Raw genomic sequence first — 12,107 nt, 5'->3', positions numbered from 1 at the left:
ACTTTTAGTCATTTATTTTGGTGCTCTTTTATGTTGCTACAAAAGTGCAATATAACCTGCCACTGTGCAATAAACCTTTCAGATTTAGAATTGTATTTGTTTAATTTCAGATATATTTTGAACATATGTGAATATATCTGCTAATTATAGCCATATCATACCACCATTAAGAGAGTTTAACACTACAATTTAAGAAATAGAAGAATATAAGAAATAGAAAGGGGACCCATTGAATTTCTCATGGACCCACTCAAATCACCACCTGTGGGTCCCGGGACTGACTACATTGAAAACCTATCAACATCACTGCCTAGCTTTAATGTATAGAACTTCAGGTTAAGTATTACCAAAATGACTGCAAGCCAGGGTTGTCAACGAATATTCTAAATTCGAATACATATTTGAATAGTAAAAAAAATTTAAATTCGAATGTGAAAATGTGGAAAATTTTAATTCAAATGTGAAAATGTGGAAAATTTTAATTCAAATGTGAAAATTAATATTTGAATATATATATATATATATATATATATATGGGAAAAACACGCCCGGTAGGTTTTATATAGTTCAATGGGTAGCAGGCGCAGCTGTCTGCTTTGCGAGTGCTCGCGCTGCTTGAGGGGTCAGAGACAAGTTGCAGGAGTGGCGTCAGGTCACAACAGTGCACATGGAAGATGACAGAGCCCAACTTGACCGCAGCAGTGAAAGCAATTTTAACCCCAACACATCTAAAAAGCCATGTCTGAAAGTACTTTGGATTTTGGTCGGTAGAAGGTAAATTTGTGGAGCCACGAGATAAAGTTGTATGCAGCTATGTAAGATGCAGTTAGCATACCATTCAACCACTAGCAACATGAGGTTACGCCTCGAAAATGTGCATCCAAAGGAGCTTGGCATGATGTGTGAAACTACATCTAAACAACCACGTCTTGACACTTATTTTGCACCGCCCTCCACAAGCGCATTGTCTGCAGCACGACAAGAAGCCATCACGCGGAAATTAACATCATTCATTTGTAAGGATATGAAACCGATCAGTGTCGTGGATGGGGCAAGCATTCGGGGAGTTTTATCAAGAAATGGAACCAAGGTACCGCATCCCGAGCCGTGGAACAGTCACCAATATATTTGTAGAAGTGTAAAACAGCACCTCAGACAAGATAAAGGAATCAAAGACAAACAGGTGGATGGGTGGACATCCCCTAGCGACTATGTTAAAGCAACGGCCCATTGAATTAATGATGACTAGGAAATGCTTAACAATGTGCTAAAAACAAAAGAGCTTAAGCTAAGCCACACTGCAGAGAATGTAGGCGAATGCATTCAAGAGATCTTGGATGTTTTTGGCATAGAAAGGGCATCTGTAATTTCCATCACAACGGACAATGCCACTAATTACGTCAATGCAGTGGAGAGACGTCTTCAAACAGTGAATATACCATGTGTGGCGCACACAATAAACTTGGCTGTGCATAAAGGGCTCGGGGTCAGCGCCATTGAGCCGTTGGTAGGCTGAAAGTGGCGGCCTCACATTTCAACAAATCTTCAGCTACCTCCTCCAGCAAAAACAACAACTTTTGGAATTAAAAAATGAAAAGCTGATTAATGACTGTCCGACGCGATGGAACAGCACTTATGAAATGATCTGCCGTGCATCGGAGCAGCAAGCAGCAGTGTCTGCTCTCATCTACGAGAAAAAACTGTCAAGAATGGAGCTGACCACAAGCGAATGGTCCCTAATGGAAAACGTAAGCATAATGTATGAAATGTACAGTAATAGGCTGGACAAATGCAAAACTGTCCTAATATATATTTTTAAATATGTAGAATGACGGCCCTAATTTACTTTGTGTGAATGTTAATAAGCTGGACAAATGCAAACCTGTCCTATAATATCAACGCATTATATTTACTTATTTATTGCAGGTGCAAGAGGCCCTTAAACCCTTTAATGTGGCAACAGAAGCACTTGCAACTGAAATATATCCAACAGCGTCGTCTGTGCTGCCTTTAATATATGTTCTGCTCGCACAACTGAAAAAGCAAACGCCAGACGGACCAGAACCACCGGCATTGTCAGAGAGTGGTGGAAAACTCTGGGCTCTGAGAGATACCCTCACGTCGCTCAGATGGCAAAACAATGACTTTCCATCCCCGGATCATCAGTGCGCTCTGAATGCGTATTTTCCACCGCTGGGAATAAAGTAAATAAAAAGAGATCAGCACTGGCCCCTTCAAATGTGGACGGTCTTGTGTTTTTGGCAAATAACTTGGAGGCCTGATCCAAAGCCAGTGACAGCACGCACTAAAAAGACAATGGAATAATTTGCAGTCAGTTCTGTTTCCTTTTTTTATACAAGCACCAAGAATGTAAGTAGCCTTTTTCATTTTTAATAGCACTTCATTTTTTATGAACCTCAGGGTACCAGTTATTTGTCACATTTATTTCACGTTAAACATAAACATTACTAAAGTGTCGCTCGGAGCATTCAGTTCTATACTGTAAAAATGTTTCAATCACTGACTGAAGCCTGCTATATTTGGTTATGCGCAGAGAGCGTGAGAGTGTGGGCAAGAATATGTTCAAGGTTGTCAAATGTTTTAACTTGAATAAAAAAAAACAAGTAGTTAATCTGTCTCTTTGTATTAATTGGTCCTGTTATTGACCTAATGCACGTCATTGACAACATGCGCCACCAGTTATACTGTTGCTAAATGCTTGTTCATGTGGATCTTGTTGGGGTTTTTCTTTCTTATTATGAATTTTATATTTTGATAAGCACATTGAGATGACTGTTGTAAATTGTGCTATACAAATAAAGTTGAATTGAATTGAGTAAATAATTTTCTATCAATTAAAAAAAAAAAAAAAAAACGATATTTGAATAGTTCGAATATTGTTTTTTCTTTTTTTTTTTTTAGAGGGAATATTCTAACGTCAAATTCTGAGCAATTTTGACAGCCCTACTGCAAGCATGCACTTATAGGGACCAGGGAAACTGTGTGAGCCCCTTCAAATACTGTTGAGTTTAATTTACACAATGATGCATGTTTTCCCTGTCATTTTTACTTTGCCCTGCGGGCCTAATTGAATGCTCCAAAGGGCCGGCTTTAGCCCCCGAGCCTTGAGTTTAGCACACAGGATTTTTGCTGTTGTTTAAAATAACTACTAGACACTAGACCTTTATTGACGTCTTTCATTTTGTTAAATGTGTCCGAATGGTTCTTAAAGTGATTCAATGAATAGTCAGTGATCTTTTTTAATAACTTTAATAACACTAGCTAGCTGCTAACTTGCTATTTTTCCAGGAAAATGGCGGCGACGTGATCCCGTTCTCGCGAAGTCAAGTCTATTCTCGTTTCCGTTACTATGAGTCAGAAACTATAAATGAACACAAATGTATATTTATGTGATGATGCAGGTGCATAAAACTCACCTAGAAAGGCGTCCGAGCCGAGAGTGTTGAAATGTATCCGTGCAGCCCTGAAACATCTGTGCTGCAGGTTCCTCCAATCGTCTGTCCCCGTCATTGTGACAATTAATCCTTCTATACAGGGAAATATTTAGTCCCGTGAGTCACTGCCTCTACAAACGCACAGATTTGCTTGTTTTTCCTCGGTTCTTGTGAATTAGTCGTTACTAGTTCACTCCAGTGCCGTTTCTCTCACTCGCCCCCTCATCTCTACCAGCAGGCTAACAGCGGTACTGCCCCCTAGCGCAGTGGAGCAGAACTGATCCGGCTGGCACACACTAAAGGGCCGATTTTTGTCCCTATCTCCTCTAATCTGTGGAACATTAAATATGATTCCACAGTGAAAGTGTTGAGACTGGATGTTGACTGGGCCATTGGACTAGAGATAAATATACATGAGAGGAGATTCACTATCCTGAACATCAATAGAGGGTTTTTCGCGGCAAATCATCAACCGCATTATCAACCCGGAAGTCGCCATTTTGGAGGTAAAGCAGCAGGTCTACAAACAACACGCAGACAAGAAAATCCTGAATTTCGAGACGTAGTGGTGGACAATTGCTGTATTTTTGGCTGTATCAATTGGTCAAACAGTGAGACTCATTTGGAATTTTATAGATTGCCAAAAATCATCACAAATCAGGGAAAACAATCTCACAAGTTATCAGAGGAAAGGAGGCGCTTGTGTCTAGAAAAGCTAAACCAGGATCTACGAGGCAAAAATCTGGACGAGTATGTGTCCTGATATCATCAACCTGGATTTCACCAAGCCCATACACAGCAGAAGACCTTAAATCTTATAGAAGTTTGGAGGTCGGCTGTGGCTGCAGAGGCTCGCGTTAGCAACGGATATAGGGCGGCCGTGGCTCAGGTGGTAGTGGGTCGTCTTCTGATCGAGAGGTTGGGGGTTCGATCCCAGTACCTGACTATGTGTCGAAGTGTCCTTGGGCAAGACACTGAACCCTAAGTTGCTCCCAGTGGTCGACTAGCGCCTTGCATGGCAGTCCTGTCCTACTGGTGTGTGAATGTGAGAGTGATTGGGTGAATGAGCTGATATGTAAAGCGCTTTGAGACTGCTTCAGTGTGGTGATAAAGCGCTATATAAAATCAAGTCCAAGTCCATATATACAGGCAGTTAACTCAGTCAGTTCTAATAATTTCACAGTAAACCTGCAGCGTAGTTACTCTAAAATAGTGTACAACCACCAGGCAATCTTAGATTTAGGCAAATCAAACAGTTATAGTCCGTTAGATCCGACTACTCTGGACCTCCATCCTTGGATTACTAAACCAACTACATCCAGCGACCTGTGGAGCAGCGGAGCTTCATACCAGCGGTGTCCGCCAGCGGAGGAGACGTAGGCGGTGTGATCAGATGCAGGAACGGGGCTAGCAACCAAGCTAAATTGCTAATCCTCAGAAAACACCACTTCCTTCCATGTCCGCTCCCTGGAGAACAAACTAGACCACCTGAAGCTGGATTTAAATGTGAAACGGGAGGTGTGGGCGGCGGTGTTTGCATAAACATCATTAACAACTGGTGCAACAACAGTGAGCTAGTCTCATGTCACTGCTCTCCTGATGTAGAACTACTCACTATAAAATGCAGACATTGTTCTTTCCTGATCTGTTATAACTTTTGGCAGTCTATAAAACTCCACGTTTTTCACATTCTGACCGATTAGTACAGCCAAAAACACAGCAATAGTTCATCATTTCCTCTCAAAGTCGGGATTTGCTCGTTTATGTGCTGTTTGTAAACCGACTGCTTACCTCCATAATGGCAAATTCCGGGTTAATAACGCGGTTGATGACACGCCGTGAAAACCCTCTATACACCCTTTGAGTCTTATCAGTCTGACAATGAGTTTTTAAATAGACTGGCTTTTATCAGTTCGTTTCTGGAGGAAAACTGATCATCATGTATTTATGTCATGGGGGACTTTAATGCCGATGTGTCGGATTCCTGCTCTATTTTTGCCAAACATCTAATGCAATTTTGTGTGGAATTATAATATTATATATATTATATAATATTATATCTTACCAAATATAGGCAAGTTGGATTGGTCCAAATTATCCCCTGAGGAAATAGATAAGTACTATTGTGTGATTCCTTCTTAAGAGAGATTCATCTCCCAGTGAGGTCTTTGTTGTATAAATATATAAATTGTAAGAATTCTGAGCACTGCACAGAGATGTATATGAGAGTATTGTAAAGGCCCTGAAGAAATCTAGCATCCCACTCCAGAAATAGAGATATAGAGAGCATAATACTATACCTGGGTGGAAAGAATTTGTGGCTGAACAACATGCTGAGGCCAGACAGGTTTTCTTAAACTAGGTAGCAGCTGGAAAGCCTAGACAGGGCAAAGTGTCTGAAAACAAAAAGCTTGCCAATGCTAGGTTTAAATACGCGTTGCATTATGTTAAGCATAATGAAAATACAATGCGGGCTGACTCTCTGGCTAAGAAGCTACAATAATAATGAATTCTGGAGAGAGATTAAAGCAATGAATAACTTTAAATTTTCTCTATCATCCAACATGTATGTGGTCCAGACAAAAGAATTTGAATTTATTCAACTGTGTCAAGAGTGATAGATTTAATATTGGTCATATTGAACCAACTGAAATTACGCTAATAAGTACATCTGAAATATGCAAGACCATCACAAAACTGTTAAGTAACAAAGTTTATGGATTGTGTTTGTCATGAGTCTGCTTAGTTAGTTATGGTTTACCTCCTTATTCACTCCCTGTTCCTTGATTTTGCCTGTTCCTTGATTTTGCCTGTTCCTGTCCATGTTTTCCTGCCTGCCCAGTTTTCCTGCTCTCCACAGCTGCTCCTCATTCCCTCGTCAAGTTGGAGGAGGTTACTTATACTCCCTCTGTTCTGTCAGTCTCTTGCTAGATGGTCAACCCGTTAAGAGAGACTTCAAACTCCTAGAAAGTATTGAGAGTTCCTGAGTTTGATTATTAAAGTGGGGAATTGAGAGTTCCTGTTTTTGATTATTAAGGGTGGAATCTGAGTTCTTTATTAAATAACAAATCCGAGTGGGGAATATTTCAGTTGTCTTCCTGGTTTTGTGCGGGGCCCGTTTATTCAATCTTATTTAGATATTTCAGTATCTGTCTACTCCTTCCTGCGTTGCATTTGAGTTCTTCTGTATACCTGTGATAGTGTTGTTATGGAAATCTTCGAGCATACACTTAGTGTGTAATTTATTTAATCAGACATATAGTGTAATACACTATGTCTGATAAAATAAATTCAAAATAGACCAAACTATGTGGATTTTTTTTCCAGAGCTCTGGCATGGAAAATGGGTACAGATGAAAAGGTCTTGTTGGGGGAAAATGAAAACGTGGCAACACACAGTAACAGCAAACATCTCTTATATGCAGGAAAAGACAAAATGATCAGAAAGGCTGCTATTGGCTAATCACACTGAAGAGGGGAAGGGAATAAGTTTTTACCAGCTCAGGACACACTCTGTTATGAGATTATCTGTGTGCTGACACTAAGAGAGAATCACTGTGGGAACAAGACATTTTGTGAACTTGTCTGAGGGAGAGACAACACTGGAGAAACAGAGCTCTGACATTAGGGGGAGTGAGAAATATACATATATAAGTATCTATAGTGACATCTTAGAAGCTCAGAACTATAATGTGCATATAATATGACTAACTGGTTTTCTTATTCATGTTGTTTTACCTGGCTCTCTAACACACATTATATTAGTACCGGTAATAAAGGACAATTCTGCTAAATTGAACAGTATGGATAACTATCGACCGATTGCACTTGCAAGCATTCTCTCTAAAGTATTTAAGAGGGTTTTGCTTATCAAGTTGGAAGTATTCGTATCAACAACCGATAATCAATTTAGCTTTAAAAGAGACAATGCCACAGATATGTGTATACGTGCATGCAAAAACAAAAAGACCCAGATGAACAAACAACAAAAAATCAAAAAGAAAAGAAACGTGAACAAAATGGAATATGAACAGTATGGGAGCAGCTGTGATTCAGACTCAGATGAAGTGCATGTCTTATCAATCACAGACGAGGATGATGATGGCTACTGGATCACATCGCTGCTGGAGAACAAACCAGTGCATATGCAGATAAGCACAGGTAGTACACGTCTATCATTGGTATCAGAAGTGTTCTATAAGAAAACACTGCTACACCTCCCACTCAAAGATACGAAGCTGAAGTTGAAAACATAGACTGATGGACATGTCCAAGTGATGGGTGTTGTAGATGTCAAGGTTGCACACAATGGACAGGAAAAGACTCTTCCGCTGCACATTGTGGCTGGAAACTGCTAAGCGCTCTTAGGGCGTAAGTGGCTGAAAAAGTTGAGACTGAACTGGAGTGAATTCTTCATGCTGGCAGAGAAAGAGACAAGTACCCTCAAGGAGATCCTAAGAAGCAATCCTAAAGTTTTTGATGGAGAACCTGGTAGCATGAAGGACATTACGGTTAAGTTGACAGTCAAGCCAGACTGTACATCAAGTGCCTAAAAGCTAAACCTGTCCCATATGCAATCAAGCCAAAAGCCAGATAGGCTAGTGAAAAGTGGAGTGCTGGAACCAGTAAGCACAAGTGAATGGGCTGCACCAATTGTCCCAGTAATGAAGAAAGATTGATTTTAAGGTCACAGTAAACCCAGTCTTGACCGCAGAGCAATATCCTTTACCACTCATCGATGACCTCTTCTCGGTCCTTGCTGGAGGTCAAAAGTTTAGCGAAATTGATTTGTCCCAAGCTTACCTCCAAATGCATGTTGAACCAAAGTTACAGGAGCTCTTAACTATTGTAACACACGAAGGGCTGACCAAGCACAAGAGACCCTTTCAGGATCACGTCAGCTCCCGCGCTGTTCCAAAGAGCAATGGATCAGATATGAGTGGTCTTTCTGGAGTTCAGTGCTACCTGGACAATCTGCTCATCACAGGACCCGATGAACAGACCCATCTGAGAAACCTGGATGAGACACTCAAACGACTGGAGGATTACGGCTTGAAAGTATGGAGGGACAATTGTGAGTTTGTCTGCCCATCCATTGAGTGTTTGGGACACGTGATCGACGGCACAGGACTCCACAAGGTGCCATCAAAAGTCAGGGGCATTGTGGAGGCTCCATCACCAACGGATGTGAGTCAGTTGAGATCATTTCTTGGATTGTTGACTTACTACGCAAAATTTGTTCCCAACCTTGCAAACAGACTGAAACTGTTACACGAACTGTTAAACAAATCAACAAACTGGGAATGGACTGAAAAATGTGAGAAGCCCTTCAAACACGTGAAGCCTGCCCTCACCAAATCCGAGGCACTTGCTCTTTCTGACCAACTGGCATGTGATGCTTCGCCCTGTGGGGTCGGTGCAGTTGTGTCTCATGTGATGCTTTCAGGAGAAGAGAGACCCATCATCTTTGCGTCCAAAATGTTAAGCAAAAAGGAAAATAACTATGCACAGATTGAACGGGAGGCTCTGTCTATAGTATTTGGAGTAAAGAAATTCCATTAGTACCTTCTTGGCAGGAAATTCACATTGCTGACGGAGCACAGACCACTAACCTCCATATTTGGTGCATACACTGGCATTACCTCAATGGCAGCCAGTCGCATGCAACGATGGGCTCTGCTATTATCGGCTCATCAGTACTAGATCCAGTACTGGAAATTGGATCAGCACCAGAATGCTGATGGGCTGCCCAGACTACCGTTGCCTGCTAAGCACAGTGAACACACACAAACTGAGATTTTCTATTTCAAGGACGTGACTGCTGCTCCAGGGGAGATGACACCAAAGCTACAGCCTTACATGGTGAGACGTAATGAACTTTCAGTGCAGGCTGGATGCTTATAGTGGAGCTATTGTGTCATCATTCCACTGCCTTTAAGAGACCAACCATGCTGCCGCTGAGGACTAAAGTCTCTTGAACCTCCGAAATGGAAGAGCAACTAGTTGATTTGTGGCAATAGCCTGAATCTTTATATAACGTTTCGTTGAAAATCTACAACAACAGGACGGACAAAGAGAAGAGTTGGAGCGAAATTGCTAATGCAATAGATGTACCCGGTAAGTAATCACTAACAGCTACCTATGACTATCGACATCATTAATCTTTATAAAGGTTTGTTTAAAAAAAAATCAGTGCTTACGCTTGTCACAGTTTAAAGTATAGTTATTCATAGCCTATATACTAATAACCTAACCTGCATCAATGGTGTAGTCCGCAGTGTTTGGCACCTCCAGCTGGTTATGAAGTATCTGGATGTCTGCAAATTTTAACAATAACCAAAATTTTCATTGGGAGTTGAATACTTTTAATCACAACTGTACATGTAAGTAGTTGGATGTGTGTGTGTGACAGTGAGATTGCATTATGTTTCCTCATTTATTCACACACACAAGCACAGACTAAATTAAATTGCCTTATTTTGTTACGCTTTGCCTGCAGGCGCAACAAAATAGTTTTTCAATTTGTCTCAAACTTCTTTGGCAACCATGGAGTTGTTGCCATTTCTCCCAGGTCATCATTCCTCCAGGAACCATCCACGAGCATGTGGATGGTTCCTGCATGCCCGAACGATCTTCTGCACCATCTAAGGTTTGAGCATAATTGTGGCGAGGAATATTCTGAGTCTCTATCTGTTAGCAAGGATACCAAAGCCATACCTCCACCACTCTGCATCCACATGAGTGTGTAGTGAAATACTCTCTACGCAGGGTCCATCTGACAAAATGAGTAGGGCTTCATGAGATTGCAGGACGAAGGATATGCATCATCTCTATAAACAAAAAAGAGGAATTCTTTGTCAGAGCCTGGGAGCATCTTTGCAGAGGGAAAACTGAGGAGAGTCTTGTCGAGCGCTTGTTTGAAATCCGATTGAGCAAATACTCCTGCATCAGATGCTCTGCCCTGCGCTCCCACGCTGACATACTTGAATGGGTTCTTTGCCAGTTTATCATTGTACCAGTTGTAATAGCTACTATCTTTACCAGGGAGCAAATATCTATTACTGGTTATTGTTTTCTGGGGTTTTGTTGGGCTTTATTTACCAGTGATTGGAAAATGGGCCTGATCGGGACAGTGCTTGCCCTGCGGGCTGGTGTAGCGCGCAATAAGCTTGTTTGAAATAAAGGGAGCTACCATGTTCCATAGTGAGACATCGAGACAAATGTTATGAAAGAGAACTATAGGTTATTTACATAACCCTGGTTCTCGGAGTAATATGAGTGAGATGTCTCACCAGACAGCCCTTCTTGCTGAATTGCTGAGAAGAGGTTTGCTTGTTTGAATGGCACTGTACTCCCTGCTCACCCTACTCATAATAGGCAGGACAACCTGCGGCGGATATATACATTTCACCAGCCAATCAGGATTGGCGTAATGAGATGCTTCTGACATACGACGCGGAGGCGTATATTCCATGTGCAGAGGTTCCCGAACGGTGTGTCACGGAACACTAGTGTGCTATGAGGAAAGTCCAGGTGTGCCGTGGGATTTTGTGACAACCATACTGTTGTGGCGCGTGTACCTCGCAACGTCCCGTGCTCTTCAAGCATAAACCAGGCTTTAATGCTCCGTATGTGTGCAGCCCCGCACACTGCTCTGTGTGTGTGCGCATGATTCTCCGCGGTGCTCCTCAACAGGTGAGCACAATTGCACTGATGAGAAAGTCACCCTATAAGCAACCTTTGGCTGTGCACAATGAAGCTGAGAACAGCTGAAACGTGCACTGCACGGGAAAAGGACTGAAACCAATTGAAGGGCTCATTATGACTGGACTGATAAAATGTGATCTCATCATTGTATAAGTCATTTGCTGAGTTAATGAAGTTGTTTATATGAAAAGAGGAAAATAGTTTAAAATATGTTAATACCTATAATTGATATAAACAAAGAAAAAGGTTTCAGGTTATAGTAGTAGTAACCAAAGTAGACCTTTGGTTAATGCCTAATTTTACATGTCTTTAAATGTACTGACCTGAAATTGTGTTCAAAGGTTTTTCAGCTTTCTTGTCACTGGAAAGAATAAAAGGAAGAATGAGTGAACTCCTGAGTCTGGTCACGTCCTTCCTTTTTCCAAATGTGGGAAACCATGACGTTATAAAGACAGTTGACACGTACAATATTACTGCAATATACAACTATGCAAAAATTATTATATAAATTTTTTTTTTGTCAAGGTGTTTTTAATGTTTTTCAATTATACATACATATAAACAAAAACATTAACATCAAAGATGTTTCAATTAAGAACAGTGAAACATCCCCCTCCCCCACCCCATAGCTCCAGCTGAGCTATTCTCATGTTTTATAAACAATAACAGAAGTTCAAACATGCTGAGAAAGGGTAAATTATAGAAAGTATATAAAATATACAAAATAAATATATGCATATGTACACAATACACACATGCCCACATATATGCATACATAAACTAAAAACGAATTGGAAAAAAAAAAAAAAAAAATGAGTGAACAACAAAATAAACTAGAACTGCAAGCAGTTATGAAAGGGGGCCAAGCCTTCTCACGCGACTCGGACCCCAGGTTTTGCCGTGCCCCTGAAAGTACGTCACGAAGGAAGACGGGCTCGGGGCGAG

At 41.1% G+C, this 12,107-nt stretch overlaps 1 protein-coding gene across 4 annotated transcripts in view; it reads right to left on the bottom strand.

The window, feature by feature from the left end:
* Positions 1 to 3,684, bottom strand: part of lrrc41 (leucine rich repeat containing 41) — a 36,508-nt gene extending 32,824 nt beyond the window's left edge. For all 4 annotated transcript variants that reach the window (XR_003673910.1, XM_028444659.1, XM_028444658.1 and 1 more), the window contains exon 1: positions 3,438 to 3,684. Coding sequence is in view for 3 of the 4 variants with exons in the window: in XM_028444659.1 (XP_028300460.1) it covers positions 3,438 to 3,531 (94 nt within the window). In the remaining variant the exon portion in view is untranslated. The remainder of the gene's footprint in view (positions 1 to 3,437) is intronic.
* Between the last annotated feature and the right edge of the window lie 8,423 nt (positions 3,685 to 12,107).

The sequence above is a fragment of the Gouania willdenowi genome, chromosome 4 (genome assembly GCF_900634775.1).
Source record: "Gouania willdenowi chromosome 4, fGouWil2.1, whole genome shotgun sequence".
NCBI classification, from domain to species: Eukaryota; Metazoa; Chordata; class Actinopteri; order Blenniiformes; family Gobiesocidae; genus Gouania; species Gouania willdenowi.
This window is presented reverse-complemented; position numbering and strand designations above follow the sequence as displayed.